The sequence below is a fragment of the Pelodiscus sinensis genome, chromosome 17 (assembly GCF_049634645.1).
Source record: "Pelodiscus sinensis isolate JC-2024 chromosome 17, ASM4963464v1, whole genome shotgun sequence".
Taxonomy (NCBI): domain Eukaryota; kingdom Metazoa; phylum Chordata; order Testudines; family Trionychidae; genus Pelodiscus; species Pelodiscus sinensis.
The window spans coordinates 35444586-35471769 of NC_134727.1; the positions used below are offsets into that span (position 1 = coordinate 35444586).

The following is a 27184-nucleotide window of genomic DNA, read 5'->3' on the forward strand; positions in this document are numbered from 1 at the left end:
AATCGGGGCATCGTGTAAGGTGGTTTCCTGCATGCTGGGTTGTGTATAGCGGGGGAGGGGTGATTTAATTTTTTTTCCCATTTAATTCAACTTTCTGGCTCTTTGCTCTCGCTTTATAATCTCCCCTGGAGAAAAACTCCGCTGCATTATGAAGAGTTGTATACTCAGGCTGTGGAGCTGTAAAGACGAGAGATTTCCTGCCCGGGGATCAGTAATGTTTGGGGAGGTGGGTGTGGTACCCACATGCCCGTGCTGAGCAAGGCAGAGGAGAGGGATACGATCAAGGGCTAATCCACTGGGCATTGAATGGATGTCTACTCAGAGGATGAACGGGAAATAGCTTTGTTACTTCTTTCCACAGCAGCATGCGTAATCCAGGTCCCGACGTTGGGTGTCTGTTACAAACCTACCAGATGTCTGAAATTTTAATGTCCCTGGGGTTTGATCCCCATAGATAATATTTAGATCCTAATTTTTGACCATGTGTAATTTAATAACCAGCTGCTGTTGAGAAGGACCTGCTAACCTAATTTTTTAAAACAGTTCAAGTATTTTCAGGTGCTGCGCTGACCTGAGTGTCCGCCTGCCGGCTCTTGCAGTTGTAAAACCACCATTTCCCTTTAAAAAAAAAAAAAGTTTTCTTCTTCCCTGCCATGTGACAAAGACCCAAACACACAGGAGACACCGACTAGACCAAAATGTTGTCACATACACAGAGTAAACCCATGGGCAGAGATATTTGGTATTCATTTAATCTCTCGCTAAGTACTTTTATGGGTTACAAGACATAGCAGCTAGTCAAATTTTGCAGAGGAGGGCGACTTTGTCGCTTTAGGGTGACTTGCAGCCCCTTGAAATCAATATCAGAATTCCCATGGACTTTAGTGGGGGTCAGGATTTCACCCTGGCAATCCTTGGGAATTCTGCAGTGGCAAGCTATTTAAATGCCAGCTGACTGACGGTCAGGCATAGCTTCATTGCGAGGTTTGGCAGACCGGGCGACTGCGCCTTCGCGGACCTCGATCTGGGTCTGATCATCTGTGTTTAGAGCAGGGTTGTAAAATCCTCTTTAAAAAGTTAACTAGTGAAACGTTCCATTTAACTGGTTAACCTGGATCCCTCGGGTGGGAGAGCCGCTTCAGGTTGGAGTGGGCCCCCCATCTGTGTCACAATGGGCCAGGTTGGTGTGGCCCCCTGCCCACAGCGGGCACAGTAGGCGGGGCCGGATTGGAGAACCCCCCCATGATGCAGCGCGGTGGGCCCGGTTGGGCTGGCGTAGTGCCCCACAATGCAGGTGGAGGGGCTGCTCTATCCCAGCTGGGCCCATCATACTATGGGGTGCTCCGGGCAAACCAGGCTGGGCCCACCATGCCATGCGGCAGGCAGGGCGCTCCCCCTGTTTAGGGGGTGGGGAGGCACTGTACGGATGATGCTTCCTGGTAACCAGTTAACCCTTTACTCCCAAGTGTATAGACAGCCCGGTAATTGATTTATTAAATCCAGTGTCCCATTTGACGAGCTTACTCTTGCATCTAGCCAAGCAGCTTGTTTTTAGCAGGCACGCCTGCGTAGGGCTTCCGTCCTCCCCAGCTGTCAACCGCAGGCCGGCTGTGTCGACAGGAGCCAGACTCTCACTTCCTGAGGCCTTGCCGAAGTTAGGCAAATCGTGCTCCGTCATTCGCCACCACCGCTGCCTGTCCATCAGCAGGGAAAGCCGTGGGGTAAGCAGGCAGTAGATCGCGGCATGCTAACCCATCAGGGCTCTGTCACTGCTTCACTCTTCACCCCCTGCAGAGAAGTGAGTCCAAGTGTTGCCCTTCCAGATGAATGGATAGAGCAGGGTTCTTGTCTATTTTGGAGCACTCTGGCTGGTTCGGAGGACCAGCGCTGGCCACGGTTTGGGAACAGAGGCCCCATTCACATGCCTGTCTGTGGCTGCCCCTCTGCGGTGGCAGGCTGCCTCTGGAAGTGGGGCATGAGCACAGTCACAATGTGGCAGCTTCCATGGGGAGGAGCAGAAGGAGATTGAAAGAGCAGCTGTGGAGGCTGGTTTTAGCACCGGTGGAATTGTGGGAACCTCGACGGTCCCTTTTCAAAGAGCCCGTCCCCTCCTGTGTCGCGTACTGTTTTGACTCCCTGCCCCAGGGGGAAATGTGCTGGAGGATAGTGGAGGAGAGAGGAGGTGCTTTATGAAGGGCACCCAGCCTCTGTAAACCAGCCAAGGCCCTTTGGACTCCCGTCTCCTGCCAGAATAGTCCATCCCATGGAGCCTGCACACTCCGGCACGCGTGTTCTGCAGCCCCTCGGGGGCTTGGAAAAGCTCACTAGGGCATTCAGTGGGGAGTTGCCGCCGTGTCCTTGCCGCCATTGCTACTTTATTCTGGAGGGCCATGCCGAGCTGGACGCCTGCCTGTTCTGCTCGGCACCACAGGGACCAGAGAACACGTTCCAGGCAGTGACTTGAAGAGGCCCAAAGTTGAATCCGACTTTCTGCTTTAGTGGCAAACCGCAGACCTGAAGTTTTGAGTGGAACTAATTTGTGTCAAGGGAAAAGGCCTCTCGACATGTGCAACTATTTTCCGCTGCTCCAGAGGAGGCGGGGAGGTGGAAAAAACAAATCTTGAACTGTCCCAGTGTTGCTCAGCCCGGAATCCGACCGCCTTTCGCTGGTGATTTTCTGTCCCTGTCGCTGGGCCTGTGGAAATTCCATAAGGGAGGTTTCGGTTCCCTTTTCCACAAGGTGCCAACAGCAGCAGCCCATTGGATTGAGTTTTGGCTGCACCGAGGCCCCTATCTCAGCAGAGGCTCTGTTGCGCCAGGTACAGTACAAACGCAGCGAGATGGGCCCCTGCGACAAAGAGCTCACAAGCTAAATAGACAAGACCAGGAGCGGGGAGGGGAAACTGAGGCACAGCGTGGAAAATGGCTTGACCAGGGTCACCCAGCAGGCCAGTGGCAGAGACCTGCAGCTCTGCTCAGCTTGGAGAGCATTCTCATTGGCTTCCATGGGGACAGCCAGTACTCACGCCTCCGAAAACCAGGCCTCAGGGTCTTGCATGAGGCATCTGCAATCCAGAGGCATTGAACATTCATGGGCTTGTTTGAAAATGTGATTCCCCCGGCCTCAGAGGCAGAACCAGGAATAGAGCCCAGTTTGCTTAACTCCCAGTTACGTGGTACCTTGAAAGACCTGCCGGGGGAAGCCAATGGGCTATGTGGAGAATTCTGCTCTCACTTGCCCCCATATACCTGAGAGCCAGTCTGGCCTCATGTAGCTAGCCAACCGCTTGTGAGGTTCAATGACAAGCCCAGCGCCTCTACCCCGGGATGGGCCAGATACAGCCACCAAGCCTTTCAACCTGCTTGTGGCCCAGCCCACTGGACCCATAGGCAGGGAGCAGCTCCAGAGCTCAGAGCAGCTGGCTGCTCTATCTGCCTTTCTGCACTTTGCATGCTTCGCACCCCCTCCTTTACCCTCACAGATCCCACACTCTCTCCTGAACCCGAATCCCAAGCTCCCTTCTGCACCCATCCTCTGTCCCAGATCCTGCACCGCCTCCATAGAAAAGTGCGGACCGTGACCACTTACCCAAGCCTTGGAGTGACCCTCCCGATAAAAAATGATTGCCCACCCCTGCTCTAGCCAGCGACTTGGGAGGAGCCTTAGGAAAGCGGCCTTGTGTGTGCATGTGCCATGAAGGGATGGAAAATTCCGCTAAGGAAGCAGCTGTCAATGCCCAGAGTCCAGTGTCTGATTGTTACAAACAGTGAATTAAAAACCAAACAAGTTCTTAAAGCGCTGTGCGGTAATGAGCCCTCCTTCTGAAAGCCCTGGCTGATTTGAATGCAGCCCTTCCTCGCACCCCCCTTCCCCTGTCTCTCTTACAGGTGATTAAAAACAAATGCATAATCTCTTCCTGTCAGTAACTGTCTCCTTTTCTGCCTCTCTATGCATCCACATTAAATCTGTTGGCTGTCACTTCCCAGCCGGTAGCCATGGGAACTCTGATGTCACTAACGAGGACTTGTGACTTTATTCCGTGCAGGAGGAACATGGGTGACGGCAGGAGGAGGCTGGTTGGAATGGTACCATCTTGCATGAGGAAAGAAATAAGAAACCGAGGAGGAATCGCTGGCGGGTTTTGTGACTTGATAAATGGTTCCATCTCTCTCTCTCTCTAGCTCTCTCTCGGGGGATCAATATAGAGCTAGAGATTGTGTGTGTACGTACGTACATTTTCCCATCCGCATCCAGTGCTGCTGGACTTTGTTTGCCAGGAGTGAGGGAGGTGAATGGTTAACTAATGTCTGATAAGCACATGGGAGATTAAAAGTGCTAAGTATTATTATTGTGCTTCTGCGGAGGAATTTGTTCAAACGTGGCAGCACTCTTGTTACTCAAACAGCTGTCGCCCTGGGAAACCCTGTCTCACTGGCTGAATGGAGCTGCTAAGCGGAAGTTGCTGAGCTGTGCTTAAGGGACTGAGCTCTGTTGTGTGCGTTTATAGCCGCGTGGCCTCCTGTCGATCCGACCCAAAGTGTGCACCCCTGCGGGCTGGCACTCAGCTTCTCTGTGCCAGGGACATGTGGGGCTTACACACGGACCAAAAGACAAGACCCCTGCTCCGAAGAGGCTTCGGCCTAAACACGAGGCCGGCAGGAAGCATGGGAGCCTAGAGATCGGCTGCGAACAGGTTGCCCGTGTCTGGTTCGTCCAGCTTTGGGAAGATGAAAATGTATGTGGCAACGCTGTCCGTGGGGACCCACGAGGTGAGAACGGCAGCTGGGCACAACGACCAGCCGTGCCTCATCTGTCCTGGACCACACGTTGCACGGTGAAGCGGGATGAGCAGCAGGTGGCCTGGCCCCTGGCAAAGCCGCATTCTCAATGTTTCCTCACCGGTGTGTCTGGGGCACGTGTCCTGGGGTTCTTTATCTGAGATGCTGTAGGACGGGGGTTCTCAAACTGGGTCCCGGGATCCCTCGGAGGGTTGCATGGTTACTGAATGGGGGGGTTGCAAACGGTCAACCTCCACCCCAGGCCCCCGCTTTGCCTCCAGCTTTTATCAGAAAGTGTTTTCAATTGGCAAGGGGGGGGACTTGCTCTGTGAAAGGGGTCCCGCCAGTACTAAAGTTTGAGAACCCCTGCTGTAGGGTTCTTCCCTGTCGGTTGTGGGAACACTTGACTGTCCTTGGGGGGAATTGTGGGAAGGCGCTGGAGGACTGTCGCTGTTGGAGTGGCCTTTGTGCCTGCAGTCTTTGCTGCAAAGTGAGTGGGCTCCAGCCCAAATTAAAGCAGAGTCCGGCTTCTCACTAACGGCACCCCGCTAGCCAGGTCAGCTAGCCCAGGCTTAACACTCCACCGCCACCCCAAAGTCAGAGACTTTTTGTTGTGGATGAATGATAGGGGGGGTAAGGGCTTTGGTAACAGTGCGGTAGAAACGCCCCCTAAGCGCGAGCACTCGGTGGCACTCCACAGCTGCCTGATGGTGTCTGGCGTAGAACAGGCACTCACCCACAGGACTGGGAAGCGGCTGAATTTGGATCCGAGTTTTGCATTGTCAAGGCTGGCGAGAGACACTCCGGGCTTGTGGTTTCTTCCAAATGATCCCAGACTTGACACAGGCTCTGTTGCACAGCAGGGATGGTGACCAGCTGTGTCCTTGCTGGCTCTCCTCCTGCAAGAAGTGACCTAGCGCTCCAGCCCCGAAGAAATGGGGCGTTGCCCTTCTCATGAAAAGGGTAATGATCCATTGCTCGGTGCATCTGCCGTCCTCCCCTCTCGCCTGCCCCTTCCTCACCAGTTTGCACGGCAGAGAAGAGGAGGGTTGTTGTGGTGCAGGGAGGGTACAGTTGTGTTTCCTAATCGTGTGGTGTTGCCATGGTATCTCTGTGGCCACAGGAGCATTTCATTCATTAGCATCAGCACCTTGTCAGGGGCGCTGAGTCTGAAGACAGCTTAGGCTAACTGAGGCAGGACTGAGCACTGGCGGGCTGAGGCCTGGAGGTTTCTAGAACACGTAAGCTGGGTAGAGAGAGAGAGTGATGCGACTACTTGGCCTTTCTTCTGCCCTTCTGGGGTACAGAGGGACCGGCATGCTGCATTGTCATTTAGGAGTAGTGGGCGATAGGAAGATCTCCCAGGTGTGAAATGGGATTGCTAAGGCCAGGTCTACACCAGACCCGGCAGTCCTGCTTAAGGTACACAGCTCTATCTTAGCAGAATACGTAGCTGGGGTCAGCTTACCTTAAGCCGAGCTTAGCCGCATCCCTCCAGCAGGAGGCCGATGGGAGCAAATGCTCCCGTCTGCTTGCCTTGCTCCTCGCAGAAGCAGGAGCTCCTGCGGGGGCACCCTCTGAGTTTGATTTAGCATGTCTTAACTAGACTTGCTAAATCAAAGTCCAGCAAATTGATCACAGGAGTGGCGCGATCTTCCCCAGAGTGAAGATGTGGCCTAATACAGAAATAGATGGTTTAATAACAGCTATGACTGTAACATGAGTAGGGGAATCAGAGATAGAAATGATTATATAGAAGAGCAGAAAAGGGAGGTCTGCAGAGAATTCTGTTGGCTCAGGGTAATGGTGGCTTACTTCTGGGGTGTCTGAGTGTGAGGTTTTGATACCGGGGTTCTTTTTAACCACATAGGCTGTTTTGTTTACTTGTGTGGGTATAATCTGTAGATAGCCATTATGAATAAGAAGATTTTACAACTACTCGAGAGATCTTGGAAGCATTGTGGTTAGTTCTTGAAAACAGCCACTCAATGTGCAGCGGCAGTCAAAGAAGCAAATAGAATGTTAGGAATCATTTAAAAAAGGGATAGAGAATAAGACCGAGAATATCTTATTGCCTCTGTATAAAACCATGGCACGCCCACATCTTGAATACTGTGTACAGATGTGGTCGCCTCATCTCAAAAAAGATATCTTGGTGTTGGAAAAGGTTCAGAAAAGGGCAACAAATGATGAGGGGTTTGGAATGGGTCCCATATGAAGGGAGATTAAAAAGACTTGGACTTTTCAGCTTAGAAAAGAGGAGACGGGGGGGGGGGGTATGATAGAGGTCTATAAAATCATGATTGGTATGGAAAAAAGTGAATAAGGAATAGTTATTTACTTGTTCCCATAATATAAGAACTAAGGGTCACCAAATTAAATTAGTAGGTAGCAGGTTTAAAACAAACAAAAAGGGAAGTTTTTCTTCACCCAAGGCACAGTCAACCTTTGGAACTCCTTGCCAGAGGATGTTGTGAAGACCAGGACTTTAACAGGGTTCAAAAAAGAGCTAGAAAAATTCATGGATCTTAGTTCCATCAATGGCTATTAGCCAGGATGGGTAAGAATGGTGTCTTTAGCTCCTTTTTGTCTGGAAATGGGTGACTGGGGAGGGATCACATGATTATAACCTGTTGTGTTTACTCCCTCTGGGGATTCTGGCATTGGCCACTATTGGCAGACAGGTTACTGGACTAGATGGACCTTTGATCTGAGTCAGTATGACCGTTCTTATGATTTATAGTCAGAGAACGATTGAGGCAGAACAGACATCTCTGGTGAGAATTGCACCGCGGTAGTCAATTAGCATTTCTCACAGGTCTCATTCCTGTATGTTCAGATGACTGGACTGAATAAGGTCGCATGCGATGGCTCCCCAAAATGTTGTTTGTTCTCCCTGGCTTGCATGTGGGTGGGGGGGGAGGGGAGTGGTTGGTTTTCTGCAGGGATCAACTGTATGTATAACTCAAAATGCCAGCTTAAAATAACAGGAGAGCGTGCACTGCATATGCTTTTGTTTTCCTTGCACAGAGATGAAGGGCAAGGATGATCTGCTGATCTTGCTTGTCTGTTACAGACAGAGTTGGCAGAATTCAAATTTTTGAGCTAAAAATAGGAGACACTTTTCACAAAAAAGTTTGAAAATTGTTTGTTTTATGATCAGCTGGGATTACAAGTCACTGGTAGCTTTCTCATTGCCTGACAGAGAAGCCTCAGGTGACAAATTCCTAAATAGGATGCTAGGAATTATTAGGAAAGGGATAGAAAATAAGACCCGGAATATCTTACTGCCCCTGTATAAAACTATGGTACGCCCACATCTTGAATACTGTGTACAGATGTGGTCTCCTCACCTCAAAAAAGAGATTTTGGCCTTGGAAAGGGTTCAGAAAAGGGCAACTAAAATGATTAGGGGTTTGGAACGGGTCCCATATGAGGAGAGGTTAAAACGACTGGGACTTTTCAGTTTAGAGAAGAGGAGACTGAGGGGGGATATGATAGAGGTCTATAAAATCATGAGTGGTGTGGAGAGGGCGGATAAAGAAAAGTTATTTATTAGTTCCCTAAATAGAAGAACTAGAGGACACCAAATGAAATTAATGGGTAGCAGGTTTAAAACTAATAAAAGAAAGTTCTTCTTTGCACAGCGTGTAGTCAACCTGTGGAACTCCTTGCCAGAGGAGGCTGTGAAGGCTAGGACTATAATAGAAATTATCTAGTTTAAAGAGAAGCTAGATAATTTCATGGAGGTTAGGTCCATAAAAGGGGGGTATTAGCCAGGGGATAAAATGGTGTCCTGGGCCTCTGTTTGTCAGAGGCTGGAGAGGGATGGCAGGAGACAAATCACTTGATCATTGTCTTCAGTCCACCCTCTCTGGGGCACTTGGTGCTGGCCACTGTCGACAGACAGGATACTGGGCTAGAAGGACCTTTGGTCTGACCCAGTACGGCCGTTCTTATGTTCTTATATTCTAACTGTGAATTTTCCCACAGTTCAGGTGTGTTTGACTCAGACCTCTCTCTAGATCTGTTAGGTCAGGCCTACTTTACAGGGGAAGGTCAAATCAAGATATGCAACTCCAGTTACATTAATTACGTAGCTGGAGTCAAGGTACCTTGATTCTAATTTCTCCACTGTCCCCCATAGTGGGAGGCCAACCGGAACAAACATTCCCATTGGCTTCCCTTACTCCTCGCAGGAGCAGGAGTACCAGCTGCTGATAGGGGCACCCTCTGAATTCGATTTAGCGGGTCTTAACTAGACCCGCTAAATCGAACTCCGGCAGATCGATTATGACAGCGTCGTTCTTCCCTAGAGTGAAGATGTGGCCTTAGCCTGTATCTGTATCAGTCTGGACTGGGAGTCTGTTGCAGAGACTCACCCTGGCTAACTTACTGCCTCCCTTCAACTCTGTTCACGAGTGTGAACGTTCAACTCTAGGGATGTATGGGCTTCTGTCCTGCTTGGGAGAAATGGCAAAAGGCAAGGGAGGCGGGGCATAGGCTGAGGCTGGGGTGGAGTGAAAGACCTTAGGAGCTGGGTGAGCAGAGCCAGCTTTCTCCGAACCAGAGTCGTGCACCCCAACGGCTCTGAGCTGCATTAGGAACTCCGGCAGTTATCTGAAGTCTTGAGGATCGCCATATGCTCAGCATGACGGCTGTGCTGGGCAAGGAGACCAAGAGACGGAGCAGGGACAGGCAGGGGGCATGGAAATGTGAATGGGGAAAGCCTCATTTCTCTCGAAAGTGAGTTATAATTGGGAAGGGTGGCAAAGGAGTGTCCCTCATTGCTTAGGGGGCAGGGACTTCTCCCTTTTCTTTTCTCCCAGCTTGGCTCTCGTGCCAATCGCTCTGCTCCGCGGCTGGAGCCAAGCTGGGGGGGGGGGGGAGGGAGGAGGGGGAGACACAATTCCATTTATTTTGGCTTCTCCTGAATTGCCAGGGCACCTGTGATTTCATCAGTGCTTGGGGCTCCATTCTGGTCAGTTTCTGACTCCGGTTTCGTGGAAGGTGGTGTGGCTTTGGCTCCCTGAGATCCATGCTGCCTGCTTCCTGATGGGTAGGGAAATCCAGGCGGGTGCCACTTTCACACTGGGAAGCCTGGTGAGGGGGTGGGAGTTGCTTTGTTTTACACCCTTAGCTGCTTAGCCCGCTCCTTTCGTCTTGACGCCTTGGGATGCAAGTCCCACTCGATCCTGCTTGCTGGGCTGGACCCCGGGTTGATGTGTAAGAAGTGGGGGGAGGATCCCCATTGGTAGGTGGATGGAGGGGGGGGGGGTATTCTGCACGCAGGACGTGATAGGCAGCAGGTTTAAAACAAAAAAGAAAGTTTTTCTTTACTCAGCACACAGTCAACCTGTGGAACTCCTTGCCAGAGGATGTGGTGAAAGCTAGAACTTTAACAGGGTTCAAAAAAGTGCTAGATAGATTCATGGAGGTTAGGTCCATCAGTGGCTATTAGCCAGGATGTGTAGGAATGCTGTCCCTAGCTTCTGTTTCTCTGGAGACAGGGGAGGGAGCTCATGAGGATTACCTGTTGTGATCCCTCCCTCTGGGGCATCTGGTATTGGCCACTGTCGCAGGACACTGGGCTACATGAACCTTTGGTTTTACTCAGTACGGCCGCTCTTATAGAGCAGTAGGTATCGCGCTATCCAAGCTAGCTGTGCTATAGCTAGATCAGAACTAGCTGGAGGCAGTGCAACGGGCTGGGCTACATGGGGCAGGTGCATGGGCTCACACAAGCTGGCTTTGGTCTGTGCCTCTGCGGGCTGCAGTCACGCCTCCTGATACAGTGTAACCAGTCCAGACAGCGCCTGGGAGCATGCAATATGTCGGGACGGGGGCTGTATGTAGCTTCCCCTCTGACTGGCCCCGAGGCTACGGCAATAGCGGGTCTGTGCTCGCCTGGCTCCATGCAAAGGCAGGAGTGACGGGATTACCCAGCAAATTCGCAACGTCTAATCCGTGTTACTTCCCAGTCGGCCAAACTTAATCCTGTTATTTCTCCGGCTGATATTTTGAAAGCGCCCGTTGGCTTGCCCGGCGTGGTGCCCGCCATGCTGCATGCCTGGCTGCAGAGAGAGTGGGGCCGGCTTCCCTGGAGGTCTCCGCGCCCCTTCGGCAGCCCCTGCTGCCTGCGAGGGTGGGAACTCGCGGCATCTGCCGCTCTGCTGCAGCTGTCCATTGCGCTCGCGCAGGGAGGGGGGGAGAGGAGAGCCGGGGGCAGGCAGCCGCCGAGCAAAGATCTGCGCTGAAGCAGAGGTGGTTCGGCCTTTGCGAGAGCCTTCCCTGTGCTGCCGCTGACTCACCCGAGCCTATTAATAGCCCCTGTCCACCTGCTAAGGTGTGAAACCCGAGGAGAGCCTCTGACCTCCTTCTCTGGCCCCTCGGGCTGTCTCTGGGCAGAGCAGAGTGGGGGGCGAGTGCCGTGCGCTGCACACTGCAGCCAAGCCAGCGCAGATGCCGCTCGGCCCTGTGGATTTCTGCCAGGGCCTGGGTAACGTTGCGGCCTCTCTCACGCTGCCGTGGGCCGGCAAGCGAGACAGGCGCTCCCGCATAGGCCTGGCTTGAAAGCACGTAGGCAGGCCCTGGCTGCCTCAAGGCCTCGGACAATCAGCGGGAGCATCGGTGGAGTGTCTCGGTTAATCAGTGCGTGCCCCTCCCCACCCTTCCCCTTTGCACGGAGGTCTGGGAAGCCCAGACTTCCCGTCCCTGCTGAGTTGAGGCTTCCTCCCTCTGAGGAGCACAGGTCCCTGCCAGTGTCTTTCAAAAGGAAACTTTCAAATGCCAAGGCCCTGTCTTCTGCCGGGACATGAACGATCCCACCAGCCTCTGTCAGAGCGGGGTTTGTCCTGGCAACCTTGGCCTGGATTTCCCCTCCCACCCTGTTGTGCAACACACCCATTTGCCAGTTGGCTGGCCGCCTGCCTGTCCCTGCCGTACCTGTGTAGTTTGTGAGTGCTTTGGGACAGTCATGCCATTGAAAGGTCAGATCTAGCAGAGTTCCCGCAGAGGCCTTGGAAAAGGCAGGCAGGGCTGAGAAAGCGAGGCCAGAGCAGCTGTTAAATGAAGCCATATGTGCACGTTTACATTGCCTTGGACTCGGGATGGATCTGGAAAGAGCTTCTCACACTCCTCTTATCTCCCCGGTAGCTGGCAAGCAGGTAGCTGATGGTATCTCCATTATACAGGTGGGGACACTTGTGACGTGCCCAAAGCCAGACAGCAGAACCGGGATGAAACCCCGGGAATTCTTGATTCGCCATTGTTTGCTCGAACCGCTAGGCTGTGCTGCCTCTGAGATACACACACTCGCTCACTCCCTGCTCGGGTCCCACAGTTGAAAAGCATTCTGGGTACTGGGATGCAAATGAGCACACCGAGGGATCTGTTAAATGGGTTCCACGGTGACGTAACTTGCAGGTGCAGTGTTGCCTCTGAGTCTGTAGTGACACCCCCCCACATCTCCTGCAGCGCCTACCCTTTAGGCAGCCTCCTCTGCACTGGGGATGTGAAAGCCTGGGTTTCCAGGGGTGTGAAATCCTGCTCTTTCCAGGCATGCTTGCTTACGCCCTGTCTCTCTCTCCCCAGAGCGTGCGGAGTTGCAGCAGGACTGGGCCACCATGGATGGACCCAGGGAGCCGACATGCCCTTGAGAGACACGCCCGCTCGCCCGGCCCCGGAGAGCCAGCGAGGCCGATGCCGAGACGCCGCGGGTGTTTCTGCTGTGCCAGGGGCCTGCGAATGGATTTGCCATGGTGACATGAAAAAGGCAGGGGGGATACCCGACAGCCAGCGGGAGAGCCTGCCCATGCACACGCAGCCTGCCAGTATTTAACGTGTTCCTGGGTGTTCCTGTGAAGGGGGCTGAGAACACGAGGGGGGGGTGGGGTGGGGGGAGGGAGGAACCTAACCTGGCTTCTCGGAGGCCAGGATGACGGTGCTGGGGAGGCTCCGCAGGGGTTTCCGACAGGTGTCCCCCCAGGTAGTGCTGCTCCTGCTCTTTGCCTTCTGCCTGCTCAGTGTTTTCATCTCTGCGTATTATTTATATGGGTGGAAAAGGGGCCTGGAGCCCTCCGGGGACGTCCCGGGCCCGGACTGCGACGAACCCAAGATCGCTCCTTCCCGCCTGCTCCCCTTGAAGGCCCTCAAGGTGGCCGACTCCTCCCGCACAGACCCCTTGGTGCTGGTGTTCGTGGAGAGCCTGTACTCTCAGCTGGGCCAGGAGATCATCGCCATCTTGGAATCCAGCCGCTTCAAGTACCGGACGGAGATCGCCCCCGGCAAGGGGGACATGCCCACCCTGACCGACAAGGACCGGGGCCGCTTCGCGCTCATCATTTACGAGAACATCCTCAAGTATGTGAATCTGGACGCCTGGAACCGGGAGCTCCTGGACAAGTACTGCGTGGAGTACGGCGTGGGGATCATCGGCTTCTTCAAGGTACACGGGGCGGGAAGGGGCTGGAACGGGCCATCTGGGGAGCCGTGCTCTCTCGGCTGGGCGGGGGGGCCAGAAGAACCCAGGGTCTATTTCCGTTCGGGGTCCCCTGCCTCGCTGGGGTGGGGAATCTTAGCTGCGGTCCCGTCCCATTACTCTGTGGAGACAAGCCACTGAGCACAGACAATATGAGACGTTGATTGGCCATGGGAGGAATCGGATCCGGTCTTTCTAGGCAGCTGACGGCAGAGCTCGGAGAGCACGCGTCGGGGAAAGGGGTGGGTTTGACCCATCAGACTACACCGGTAGCAGACGCTCTCCCCAGGCCTTCATGGGCCCCGGGCGTTTGCTGGGTGAGTCCCGGCTGCCCAGCTGACCAGAGATCGTTGTGGTTTGCTCCCAAGAGCAGCAGGCTCCTCCCGCGCGCTGAGCACGCTCCACGGGGACTGCTGCTTTGTTTTAGGTGTTGCCCAGGGGAGCCTAATAAACCTGGAGTCGGAGCTGTGCCCTCCGCTGGGGCCAGGTGCAGAGTTCCAGACCCACCCTGTGGGGAGGAGGCTCGGCTGCCACCTACTCCAGCTCCGCAGGGTGATCGCATGGTCCCGGGGAGCTGTCTGTTCTCCCAGCAGCGAGCTGGGAGAGGCGTCTCCTTTTGGCCTGCAAGGGGGTGACGCACCCAGACCAAAGGTGCAAAGGGTTAGCTTGGCCCGATCCTTGGCGCGACGGAGAGCAGCCCCCTGCTCTTGCTTTCTGTCTCTCTGCACGTCAGGGTGCAGGGGCGGATTGTGGGCAGGGGGCTGGCTCCTGTTCCGGATGTTTGGCTCCCCGGGCATCGGGGCGGCTCATGGAACCCGTTTCCCCTCGCACAAAGCTCCGGTGTTGAGGCGCTTCTGCGTCGCGCTCTTCCGTTCGCCCCGGGATTTCCCAGCACCAAGCAGTGCTGGGGGGGGGGGGGCGGACCCTTGAGGCAAACTGGGCTGAGTCCAGTCACTTGGGCTGTATTTCGAGACGTAACCCGTCCCCGTGGGCGCAGGTGCACCAGCAGATCGAGATCCCAGCCCGCTGCTGCTGGGAACAAGAGGGGGCTCCTAGAAGCCGATGCAGATCCATCCGGGGCACCCAGAGAGCAAATGTGAAAAGTCAGAATGGGGGGGGGGGGAATAGGCGCTGATCTAAGACAAGTCCCCAAATATCGGGACTGTCCCTAGAACGTTGGGACACCTGGTCACCCTGGATACACCTGTTTATACCAGAGAATTTGGCCTGGAATCGAGCCCCAGAAGTTCGTAAATAAGAAGCTGGTGAGTCCCTGTGAGATGTGGAGACCCTGCCCCTGGCAGTGCAGGGAAGCCCCCGGGCCCTTTGGGGGGCGGGAGGAGAGGCACAGGAGCAGATGGTGGACAGCGTGTCCAGCCGCAGGGCCAACGGGCGAGGAAACCCCCGCTGCCTATGAAACCAGCAGGCTAAATAGAACATGCCCACCCTCCGGCGTCGGGCCTGCCTCGGCCGGCCCGGCTGCTTCGAGAAGACGCGACGCTGCCGGGAGCGTGGGCTGAGCCCACCCGCGGAGCGAGGCCCTCGGCGATCCAGCTGTGCTCCCGGCGTGCGAGGGACTCTCTGGATCCCTGCCAGAGGAATCCGCTTCCCTCACACGCCCAGCAGCCTCCTTTTGACCCCACCGCCCCTTCGACGGAGGAGTCGCCCGTCAGCGCCGCTTGAGGCCTCTCCCCCGCCCCAAGCCCCCAGCCTAGCGGCAAGGCCTCCCCTTCGTAGCGCGGGCCCCAGGGCTCTGTCAGTCGCACGAACTCCTGCTCTGGAAAACTCCCCTCCCGAGAGCCCGGCATGGCAGCGTCTGCTGAATCCGTGGGGTTTATCAAACGCCTTGTCCCATGGCTCTGCTTCCTCCCCCCCCCCCCGGCCTTTCTAATTGTCAGCAGCTCCGTGTGTGTGACAGGAGCCAGCAGGCTCCTTTTAGCCTCTGACAGGATCCTCCGTCCTAACCGCCCTGCACGAGAGAGAAGCGTAAATGTCAGTAGATGATGGGGCAGCGTGTGGGGGCAACAGCCTCCCCCCTGGAAATCTCTCTGCGTGGGACAGGGGCGTGTGGGGGAGTCCCGTTCCAGCAGAAAGGGGGCTCTCAGTGGCAGGCGTAGGATCGGTGCCCCCACCGCGTGACAGGCCCTGTCGGCCGGAGGCGTGTTGCAGGGGAGCACTGGGGACGGCAGAATTCTCCCATGGCCAGTGGGGGACAGGCCAGCGCCCTCTTCAGCGGAAGAGGAGGCGGCCCTGGCTATTTAGGGTGTGTCTGTCACCAGGGAGGGGATCGGGGGGGTGCTGGGAAGCAGCCTGTGACGTGCTGCCTTTCCCGCTTCCGCACGCTGTGGTTCTTCCGTCTGTCTTGCCTGCCCCCCCGGACCGGGCTGAACCGTTCCCCGGCCTCCCGTGGGCCCCGCGTTGCTGCCTCGACCTGTCCAGGTGCGACTTGGGTCTGAGTCCGGCAGTGGCCTGGCCCGGGGGTGGGAGGGCGGGGCTGGAGGTGAGCACGGGGGCCGGAGTCACACCTGTAAATGCCCCGGGGCAGTCCTCCCCTAGCTCCCTGGGTCCCTCGGAGGCCTTGCTCATTCGCGCTGCGGGCTCTCCCCCGGCAGGCCAACGAGAACAGCTTGCTGAGCGCCCAGCTCAAGGGCTTCCCGCTCTTCCTCCACTCCAACCTGGGGCTGAAGGACTGCAGCATCAACCCCAAGTCGCCCCTGCTGTACATCACGCGCCCCAGCGAGGTGGAGAAGGGCCTGCTGCCGGGGGAGGACTGGACCGTCTTCCAGTCCAACCACTCCACCTACGAGCCGGTCCTCCTGGCCAAGACCAAGTCGGCCGAGTCCATCCCGCACCTGAGCGTGGATGCCGCGCTGCACACCACCGTGGTGCAGGACCTGGGCCTGCACGACGGCATCCAGCGCGTGCTCTTCGGGAACAACCTCAGCTTCTGGCTGCACAAGCTGGTCTTCGTGGACGCCGTCTCCTTCCTGACCGGCAAGAGGCTCTCCCTGCCCCTGGACCGCTACCTCCTGGTGGACATCGACGACATCTTCGTGGGCAAGGAGGGCACTCGCATGAAGGTGGAAGACGTAAAGGTACCGCAAAGGGCACCGCTCAGCCGGCCGGGGCTCTTGGGGGAGGCGACCCTGACGTCACCACTGTGCCTGGAGCAGGGGCCAAGGGTGTCTGGGACACTGGGGCACAGAGCAAGGGCCAAGGGTGTGTGTCTAGGGCATAGAGCCGATGGTGAATGGAGCCAGGGCCGGGAGGTCTGGGATACTGGTGCATGGAGCAAGAGCTGGGGTCGTGGTTGGGACACTGGTGCACAAATCCTATTGTGCACGGATCGAAGGCGAGGGGTGCGTCTGGGACACTTGCACGGAGCCCAGTCTGCTCAGAGCAAAGTCTGGGGGCGTGTCTTGGACACTGGTGCATGGAGCAAGGTCTGGGGTGGGGTGGGTGTTTGGGACGCTGGTGCATGGAGCCATGGCCAGAGGTGGGTGAGTGTGACCAGGACACAGATGCACAGAGCAAGGGCTGGGGGGAGCAAGGGCTGGGGGTGTCTGGGACACTGGTGCATGGAGCCCATTGTGCACAGAGCAAAGTCGGGGGATGTGTCTTGGACACTGGTGCATGGAGCCCATTGTGCCCAGAGCTAGGACTGGGGTGTTTCTAGGATGCTGGTGCATTATCTGTGGCCCTCGTGAGGCGATGTGTAGGATCTGGTGCCCTCTGAGCATCTGCGGGGGGTGGGAGTGCTGTGGCGAGAGTAACCAAGCAGCCATCGCACACGTGACTGCCAGGCCCACCGCACGGCTGCACCACAGGGGCAGGTTCCCGCACGATGCCGTGTGTCCGGTACTGATTATCGTCTCTCCATGCCATAGGCTCTGTTTGACACGCAGAACGAGCTGCGCACCCACATCCCCAACTTCACCTTCAACCTCGGATACTCAGGGAAATTCTTCCACACAGGTGAGGCAGGGCGGTTTCACCTCCAGAGACCCTCGCCGTCCCTCTCCATCCACCAGCCCCTGGGCTTCTGGCACAGCGGAGAGGGCGGCTGTGGAAGTGTCGTGAGTGACAACACCCCTTCCCAGGGCACTTTCTGCCTGCACGAGCCAGGCCTCTGTGGTGTTGTCATGGCAGGGGCTTGGAAGATGGGGAAAGCTCTGGAAAACCAACTGAGCGCAACCGCACACATTAGCCGGCAAAGGCGTTTACAGGGTTTGGCCGGTAAGAGTCCCTAGCTCTAGCCTTGCGTCACCCTGCAAAGCGCTTTCCCTCCTGTGGCAAAGTGTTGGCCATGCCCCGAGGGTCCTGTGGGTCCTGGCGGTTTGGGTTTGCCTCAGAGGCTCGCGGTGACCCACAGCACAGCCCCTTGCCCTTTACTAGAGGCAGGGGTCACAGCCTACTCAGCCGCCCTCCACAGTCTGGGGTGACACCCCTCCGTAGTCCTGCCCTCCCCGGAAGGGTGGGGGGAGTCCAGGCCCACCCGCTACTCCGGGTTTCGGCCCAGGGACCTTAAGGCAGCGACAGCTGTCAGCATTTCCTCCACTTCCCATCTGGCCGCCTTTCCCCGGGCTGCTTCCCCCAAACAATCCCTCCCAGTATCGTCTCCCTGGTCCCTGAAAGATGCTTCCGGCTCCTCCCCAGCACTCTGCCCCACTCCCAGACCCTAGCTCTCTCAGGGCACCTCCTCCCTCTCAGTCCTTGGCCTTCTCTCTGCCCTTCCGGAGGGAAAGCCTTTAAAACTGGCCCTGCCAGGCCTTAATTGGCTGCAGGGGCCCTGATTAATCTGCTGCTTCAGGTGAGCTCTTAATGGGCCCCAGGTGCCTGCCTGCCTTGATTGAGTGGCAGCGGGGCCTGGCCGGTTCACTCCGGGAACAGAAAACGCTACACCCAGTTGCCTGTATATTTGTCCTCCACCAAGCTACTGTCGCCAGCTGCCCTTCCCGCTATACAGGCGGAGAGAGAGCCAGTACCTTGGCCAGCGTCGGGGCTGGAAGTCAGGTTGTACCTGCTGGGCTCTGGCTGTTGCCGTCCACGCGCCACCCCGTGCCCTGCTGAGGTGACGAGCTGTGTGAGCCAGCCCATTCAGCGGCAGTTGGCCAGCTCCCCCGGGCAGTGGGCTGCGATGCCGGGTTACGTGCTTCCCAGGGAAGGGGAACGTGACACCTAACACGTCAATAGACACTCTCGCCTGTTCACAACGTGCCATCTCCAGTCGTGCACCAATAGGAGGCTGCTCCCTCTCGGGGGCTGAGGATTCGGACTCTTCTCTAGGGATTTATGCCGTCATCCAGGCTGGGCTCACGACCTGGATTAAATGGCTTCCGAGCTACTGAGAAGCCAGATTTCTCTCTGCTCTCCTAGAGGCAGGGCCAGCAAAGGCTGCTAAGCACCACATGCATCTGCGGTCACTGTAAAGATAATGATCCACTCCAGAATTGTAAGTGTGCTGGGGGGTTCGCACACGGCTGCAGCTTTCTAGTGGCCATCTGGGAATCCGAGCAGCAGCAGAGAGCTCATGGAGGGCAGTGTAAGGTCCTGGTCTATAAAATAGATAGAAGTCTATAAAATCCTGACTGATGTGGAGAAAGTGAATAAGGAAAAACTATTTACTTGTTCCCAAAACGTAAGACGTAGGGGTCACCAAATGAAATTATTGGGTAGCAGGTTTGAAACAAACAAAAGGAAGTCTTTCTTCACGCAGCACACAGTCAACCTGTGGAACTCCTTGCCAGAGGATGTGAAGACCGGGACTTTAACAGGGTTCAAAAAGAGCATGATATATTCATGGAGAACAGGTCCATCAATACTTATTAGCCAAGATGGGTAGGAATGGTGTTTGTCAGAGGCTGGCAATGGATGACAGGAGAAGGATCAGTTGATGATTCCCTGTTTCTGTTCACTGCCTCTGGAGCATCTGGCATTGGCCACTGTCGGCAGACAGGACACTGGGCGAGATGGACCTTTGGTCTGACCCAGTCTGGCCATTCTTATGTTAGCTTTTCACTGCTTTCAGGGTGGGAGTCGGAGAGCCCTGCCCTTTGCGATCCATACCCACCCTGAGCAGGGCATTCAGGCTCTCACGTGAGCCAGACACCAGTGCGTTGGCTTTGTCGTGGCGGGGCTGCTGACCTAGGTTTGTCCCCTGCAGGCACGGATGCTGAAGACGAAGGAGACGACCTGTTGCTGTCTTACGTCAAGGAGTTCTGGTGGTTCCCCCACATGTGGAGTCACATGCAGCCTCACCTCTTCCACAACCAGTCGGTGCTTGCCGAGCAAATGACCATGAACAAGAAATTCGCTGTCGTGAGTAAGATGCCAGGCATGGGGCTCTCTAGCCATGGGGGATGCTTGCTGGGCTGGGGAGTTAACAGTGACATCTCAGACTCCCAGGTCTCTTGCTCTCCTCCTGTCTTCTCAGGCTGAGCGCTTGTTCCTGGGGGATGTGGTAACAATTTCTGTTTGCAAGGGGAAGAACATTGCATAAGAGCAGCAGGAGATATGACAGTCATCTGCTGCCCTGATCGATCTTCTGGAGTTTGATTTAGTGGGTCTAGTTAAGACCTGCTTAATCAAACTCAAAAGGCGCCCCCGTCAATACTCCTGCTCCTGTGAAGAGTAAAGGAAGCCGATGAGAACATTTGCTTCCTTCAGCCTCCCGCTGTGAGGACGGTGGGGAAACTCGAATCAAGGTTCCTCGACTCCAGCTATGTAATTAGCATAGCTGGAGTTGCATATCTTGATTTGACCTTCTCCGGTAGCATAGACTTGGCCTAAGACAGGTTCCCGTGTTCGTCTCTATCTGTCTGCACCTGCGTTGGAGGCTGAGCGGCAGCCGGGGAGATTAAAACTATCAGGTCAAAGACAAAATGATCTGAGGGGCATAACATGAGTGGCGTTGAGAAGGCTGCCCCTCTGTTTCTGTTGAGCCTTTTTCTCACCAGAGCAAGGCATGGCCTGTCCAAAGGCGGCAAACTGAAAACCGAAGGAGTTTTTTAACCCCTTACCTAGCTATCCCATGGCAGGCAGTTCCGCGGGTGCTTACTTGAGATCCAGGACTCATCTGCACACAAGTTGTACTACTCTCTCCAGCCCAAGATAGTTACACCTGCACGACTCCCGTCCCGGGGTGGATGCAAAAGTGCCTTGTACCAGTAGAGCTGATTTCCAGGGAATAATCCATACTACCTGGTAGTATAAACCCCTTTCTACTGGCAGAACAGCCTCTACAGTAGTGACTGCACAGTGTAACGACACATGAACCTCTTGGGAAATGCTTTGTCGGATTATGGAATTTTCCAAACCACGAGGGTTTGCCATGATGAAGGGGAGTAAGGGAGTGGGGTTTGGAGGGGAGGGACGGTGGAGGAGTACGCTGGGGATGTGGGAAGGAGGGAGGCGGAGTGATGGAGGTGGGCGGGATGAGGGTGGGTGCTTACCTGGTGCCCTGCTCCCAGAGACACATGTGGCTCTGTACTGCTCCCAGGCACCACCCCGGCCGCTATGGGAGCGGCAGGCAAAAGCCTCTAGATCAACAGGGGCGAGGGGGGGCAGCAGTGCACAGAGCCGCCTCCTCCTCCCCCTGCCAGGGTCCGAACCCCGAGTGTTCCCGGATCAGGGGCACCGGATTATGGAGGTTCAAGTGCATTGCGCTTTAAAAAAATCACCCTCGCCCGTCTGAAGTAATGACTCTGGTCCAAGCCCGTGTGCAGGCCCCGGCTGTGTGTGCACGACGCGCACTACCATGGTGCAGCTGCGGTGCTCTGGTGCCACTAGTGCAGGGGCACTATGGCTTTTCCATCCCTGCAGTAAATCCCCCCCCAAGGCAGCCGCGAGGTGGAGGGCAGAATTCTTCCCTCGCCCTGGCTGTGTCTGCAGCGGGGGTCCGGTTGATCTAACCGCATCACACAAAGCGGAACATTTTCCCACCCCTGAGTAAGAGAGGTTGGTTGATCTCAATTTTAAATATGGCCCTGGCCCGGGCGAAGATAAAGAGCTTGGCTTCATAAGAACAGTTAGACTGGGTCAGACCAAAGGTCCATCTAGTCCTGTGTCCTGTCTGCCGATAATGGCCAATGCCAGGTGCCCCAGAGGGAGCAAACAGAGCAGGTAATCCTCATGTGATCCCTTCCCTGTCACCTATTTCCAGACAGACAAAGGCTAGGGACACCATTCTTACCCATCCTGACATTGATGGACCCAACCTCCGTGAATCTATCTAGCCCTGTTAAAGTCTTAGTCTTCACAACATCCTCTGGCAAGGAGTTCCACAGGTTAACTGTGTGAGTTTTAACTTCACTCCAGTTTTAATTGGAGTTAGTGGATGGCTGATGAACTGGAGCACATTACCACGTTGGCAAAGGCTGCCCTGGTCCCAGACTACAGACTCTGGTGCTGGATTGCTTGGGAGAAATGCGTGAGGAGTGTCCAGAGTTGCTAATCCAGCATGTCGGACAAGTCCAGTAGGGATGTTAAAATGTGGTGAATTAGGTAAATGCGTAACCAGGGAGTCGGCTCCCTGCACATGCTGGGAGCCTGCGTGTGACCGTGTGCAGTTACACTTCCACATCCCTCGTGTCCCGTGAACTGGTTACCTCCCTGTGGAAAGCCGACTGTAGATACAGCTACAGGTCTTGCCTTCCCTAGGCGGGAGGACGCACAGGATTCCCTTGTGGGAACGTGCCCTAGGTACAAGCCCAGGCAGATTATAGTGTCTGGCAAATTAGTCGTTGCCTTGACCTGCCATGGGGGAGTTGGGTGTTTATCTCGACCTGCCAGGCCTTCGCCAGGCTTTGCCTGGTGCTCATTAATTCAGCCTAGCAGCCATCTGCAGAGGCTAGCAGAATTAAAAAGCTAATTCCTCTGGTTCCGTGAATAGTAAGATCCCCGAGGTGCTGTGAGCTGGGGAAAGCCTGTCTGTACATCCTCCGGTTTCAGGGCCCCAGCCAGCCACACCTGTGCAGCCAGGAGTATGCTAACCCGGCTCAGATAGCGGGGAAGACATGGCAAGTCGGCTTTTGCGTTGGGTCGGCAGCTTGAGTTGAAGCCTATGGGGGAGCCAGCGAGAGCCAGACTGGCGATGGGAATCTGTACCTCTCTGTGGAGCATCTGGCATGGGGGCCACTGTCAGAGACTGGCTAGATCAGTGTTTCTTACACTGTGTTCTGTGGCACACCGGTGTGCCACGGAGAACAACAGAGTTAAAAATGGCAGCCCTTAAAGGGGCAGGTGTTTTTTTTTTTTTTTTTGCTTAATAACTTCCCCCAATGCTTTTTTCCTCTATAACTTTCCCTTGACCCTTTTTTTCCCAACAACTTCCCCCCCCCCCCCCGATCCTTTTTGTTTGTTTGTTTGTTTACTCAACAAAAAATCCTCAATGTTCCTCATTTAAAAAAAAATTGTTTGGTGTTCCTCGGTCTTAAAAAGTTTAAGAAACACTGGGCTGGATGGACCATGGGTCTGACCCAGTCCGCTAGTGCCTGTGTTCTGGGTTTGGAAAGAGCTTCCCCACCTTTTTGTGTTGGTGGGGGCAGCATGTGGTGAGGATAAAGAACATTTTAGGTGGGGAGTTAATACACACCCCCACTGGCCAGTGTTCCCTCTAATCTTTTCCATCCACATGTGGACTTACATAAGAACGGCCGTACTGGGTCAGACCAAAGGTCCATCTAGCCCAGTATCCTGTCTGCCGACAGTGGCCAGCACCAGGTGCCCCAGAGAGGGTGGACCGAAGACAACGATCAAGCGATTTGTCTCCTGCCATCCCTCTCCAGCCTCTGACAAACAGAGGCCAAGGACTTTTTCCATCCATGTGTGGAATAATGTTTTGTGTGCACCAAGGCATGTGCACCACCAGTAGAAACAGAAATCCCAACTGTGGCCGCTCTGCTAATCAGCTGGGCAGCATTTGAATCTCTCCCGAGAGGCTGCACAAGCACCTGGCTTACAGGGAACTCTGCCCCCGTCCCCAAAGGGTTCTAAAGTCTCGGACGGCTCGTTGTGCTAACCCGCTGGCCTTTTTGCTGCTGGTGTTCTGGATCTGAGCTAAGGCTGGCCACACTGGCTCTGATAAGGTAACTACTCTTATCCCCAGTTGATCCCAAACGGACCCTTGTGCCAAAACCAGGCTGAGACTGTTCTGGGGAATTTTTCAGAATTTCACATAACGCTCATTTTTCCTCTCTGCGCTTCTTGGCTCCTGAGAGGAGGCAGCAGGGCTGTAGAATTGCTGGAAAAGCTGGGGGGGTTGGGAGGATGATGGTCTTCCCAGCCCCAGCGGACAGGGGAGGATATTGGCCGCGCTAAGCACAGTGTTCTGTGGGGGTTGTTGCACCAGCCCTGCTTGGAGCGTGACTGTGATGCCTGGGTGGCCGCAGCCTGGGGGATCCTGATCTCCGTGCGGCCCGGCTGGCAGCCAGGAGAAGCAGGGCACGCCTGAGTTGCCCTGGCAGGGTGGAGTATTGTCGGATGGTGCAGCGTGTCCAGCTCCCTTGGTTGCTCTTCCTCTCCACCACTATAGGCAAGGCAAGGAGCTCGCCGGGGCGTGGGCTGGAGTTGAGAATTCTGCCCCCTCGTCCCAGCTCACCCAAGGAGGGATCTAGCTTGTAGCTCCGCTGGGCCCCATTGGGTTCCCGCTAGGTCGTTTGTAGCTCATGCGTCCTGTAGCTTAGCGCACTCACCTTCCCGCTCCTCCCCTCATCAGGAGCACGGCATCCCCACCGACATGGGGTACGCCGTGGCGCCCCACCACTCCGGCGTGTACCCCGTCCACGTGCAGCTATACGAAGCGTGGAAGCAGGTTTGGGCCATCAGAGTCACCAGCACGGAGGAGTACCCCCACCTGAAACCAGCCCGCTACCGACGGGGCTTTATCCACAATGGGATCATGGTAGGTGGAATGGGATGTTTGGGGGGGGGGGGGGGGTGATCCTGTTCCTCTGTCCCGTCCCTGCCTAATCCACCCACAGTCAGCTGGGTGGCCAGCGTGGCTGGCTTCAGAGTTCCAGCTAAGACGTGGAACCCTGTGCCCCCAGGACCCAGGTTTGAGTGTTGCCCACCAGTGACTCTCGGCTCCCAGCATCCCTGTGGCTTGCAGGAAGCGGGGTCGCTGCGTCTCGGCCAAGCCTGAGCCTTCTTCACTGTCGCAAGCACCTCCCTGCACGGCACATGCCGCACAGAGGCCGGCGCAGGCGGATTCAGCAGCGGGGGCCCGGTTGGCTCAAACAGCAGGGGGAACGAGCCGCACTGTAGTGCGGCTGCCCTGGTCGCCTCTGCGGTATGAATCCTCGGCAGCCAGCTAGCAGGGGGTGCCGCTAAGTCAGAGCCGGCCTGTCTTCTCAGGAGAGCGCAGTAACAATTTCCCAGCGTCGCTGGAAGATCCAGGAGTATCGCGCCCCAAGAGCCCCCCGGCTGCCTGTGCAGGTGTAGTTCAGAGATTGGGGACTTTCCCCCTTCTCCCCTAAAGGGCTGGAGCAGCCCAGCTCTGTCTCTCCGGTGCGGGAGAATCCAGTCGGGGGTTCCACGGTGCTGACCCCAGGTGTGGGGGCACCCGCAGATCTAGGTCACGGTGGGGCAGGAGCAGGGGACTGGATCGCTGCGCGGTTCCCCCCCGCACGGACTCCTCTGCCCCCAGGTGCTCCCGCGGCAGACCTGTGGCTTGTTCACGCACACCATCTTCTACAACGAATACCCCGGCGGCTCCAGCGAGCTGGACAAGATCATCAATGGAGGGGAGCTGTTCCTCACGGTGCTACTTAACCCTGTGAGTGCTGCCGCAGAGCGGGATGGGAAGGGCCCCTGGGCGCGCCCAGGCCTGGCCCCTCGGCTGGGGGAGAGGAGTTTCCTGGGACCCCCGTGGCCAGAGGCTCTCGGCCTGTGGTTGAGGAGGACGGGCAGGTGCGCCGGCCCTCGGATTGGACTGGCCACGGAGTGGGATGTGAAATCCCGTTTAATCGCTTAACCGGGGCGGGCGGGCTGCTCTGGCCAGGCCAGGCTTGTGGATGGGGGCAGCTCCAGCCGGGCTGGGTCCACCGTGGGCAGGTGGCTGGCCCGGTGGGGCTGGAGCAACACCTGCCCGTATTGGACAGGGGGCTGCTCCAGCCCAGCCGGGCCACCAGTTAACCCCGGCGACGGAGTGACGTAAAGGCTGCTTCTGCAGACCAGAGTCTCCTGCAGGCCTTTTCCTCCCCAAATGGCGGGTCTCCAGGTCCGCCTGGCACTGACCCCGCGGGGTGGGCAGCAGGGTCTGCCCGGGGACTGTTGTCCCGACACTGTGAGCATCTGCGGCTTGGGCCCAGGCTGGTAGCGGGGATGGGAAGTGGCCGCCAGAGGGGCAGAAAGACGTTTGCTCTCCTCGGGCGCTTCCCACGTCCGGGGTCCCGCAACTTCACCTGCGTGGCTTCCTGCGGGCGCCCCCCAATTCCGAGCGGGGCCCGGGACTCCCCAGCACGGAGAGCCGCCCCCTAGGCCCCAGCCAGGTTGTCCCCAAATGGGCTCAGAGCCTGACTCGCTCCTGTCCCCCACCCCCCCGCCCGCTCCTCTCCAGATCAGTATCTTCATGACGCACCTGTCCAACTACGGCAACGACCGCCTGGGCCTGTACACCTTCAAGCACCTGGTCCGCTTCCTCGGCGCCTGGACCAATCTGAGGCTGCAGACACTGCCGCCCGCGCAGCTGGCACAGAAATACTTCCAGATCTTCTCCGAGGAGAAGGACCCGCTGTGGCAGGTCTGGGGGCCCAGGGGAGAGGGGACGGTGCCGGGGCAAACAGGGCTGGCTTCCCCCTACGTGAGAACCCGCTGGGGCCTGCGCCCGGCCACAGCCCGTCCTAGGTCCCAGCGGCAGCGCAGGAAAGGGCCCCTGAGGGCAGCGCTCCCTGCAAACGAGGGTCCGTTTCGTTAGCCCCGTTTCCCGGAGAGGAAACCGAGGCACAGAGCAGGGACGTCACTGGCCAAGGCCTCCCAGCCGGCTCACGGTAGAGATGGGAGCAGAGCCCAGAACTCCTGGCACCTGCCCTGCCGGCTGGACAGCGCGCGCCTGCTTGTTAACCAGGGGGTCTCCTCCGCTGACCTTCCCGCAGCCTCCGTCTCTCCCTCCCCTTTACAACCTTGCACCTGCCGTCGGGGCCGCCCTGTCTGTGGGGTGGGGTGGGGCGGCCGCCCCAGGCCCTGCTCTTTGGAGGGGCCACGGAGGCTCCTTCAAGTGTCTTATGGACGGGTCTCAGGGTCCCCCAGGATAGTACCTGGGGGAGTTGGCGCGGGCAGGGCAGCAACAGAGCTTCCCCCTCCATCCCCCGCTCCCCGCTGTGGCTGTGGGTGCTGGAGCGACCTGGACGCTGCTCTGCTCTGCTGCCCTCTCCCAGCCCGACTGCCCCAGCCCCAGACAGGGACGTGGACGAGTCGTCACCTGGTCGATCAACCAGTGAGCCTGGGCTTATCGGTTAATCAAGCTGACTGCTCACATCCCTCCTCCCCCACCCCGCTGCCTCTGTATCAGAGGCAGCAAAGGGGGAGGGGAAGCAGGAGCCGGAGCTGGGGGGAGCCGGCTGCTGTCCCCCCCCGCACTGCCGCCCCTATTAGAGGCAACAGTGCCGTGGGGCGGTAAGGGAGGCTGCCATCAAACAGCCTCTACCTGCAGCAGTCCCAGGCTCGCCGCAGCAGAGGCTCATTCGCGGCAGCAGCCCCTGTCGGCGAGGAGTCCGAGCTCCCCTTGGACTGGGGCTGTTGCTGGAGCAGCCTGGCTGGACCCGGGCAGCGGCCTCTGTCCACAGAGGGTCCCAGCCCCCCTCCCCCGCCCCTCCCTACTCCAGCAGCTTCTGTCCATGGGGAGCTCGGACCCCCCGCGGGCAGGGGCTGCTGCCGGGGGCCGTATCGGAGGCAGCAGCGCGGCGCAGCAGGCAGCCAGTCTACACGGGG

General features: G+C 56.8%; 1 protein-coding gene across 8 annotated transcripts in view; it reads left to right on the plus strand.

Moving 5' to 3' along the window:
• NDST1 (N-deacetylase and N-sulfotransferase 1) overlaps positions 1–27184 on the plus strand; it is a 99560-nt gene that overhangs the window by 56239 nt on the left and 16137 nt on the right. For 6 of the 8 annotated variants that reach the window (XR_012896390.1, XM_075900554.1, XM_075900553.1 and 3 more), the window contains 7 exons: positions 12373–13225; positions 15871–16353; positions 17146–17233; positions 19422–19576; positions 23973–24158; positions 24903–25031; positions 25815–25997. Coding sequence is in view for 7 of the 8 variants with exons in the window: in XM_075900554.1 (XP_075756669.1) it covers positions 12716–13225; positions 15871–16353; positions 17146–17233; positions 19422–19576; positions 23973–24158; positions 24903–25031; positions 25815–25997 (1734 nt within the window). In the remaining variant the exon portion in view is untranslated. Of the gene's footprint in view, positions 1–4071; positions 4224–7537; positions 7557–12372; positions 13226–15870; positions 16354–17145; positions 17234–19421; positions 19577–23972; positions 24159–24902; positions 25032–25814; positions 25998–27184 lie in introns of those variants that run through there. The other 2 variants (XM_075900556.1, XM_075900557.1) reach the window with 2 other exon arrangements.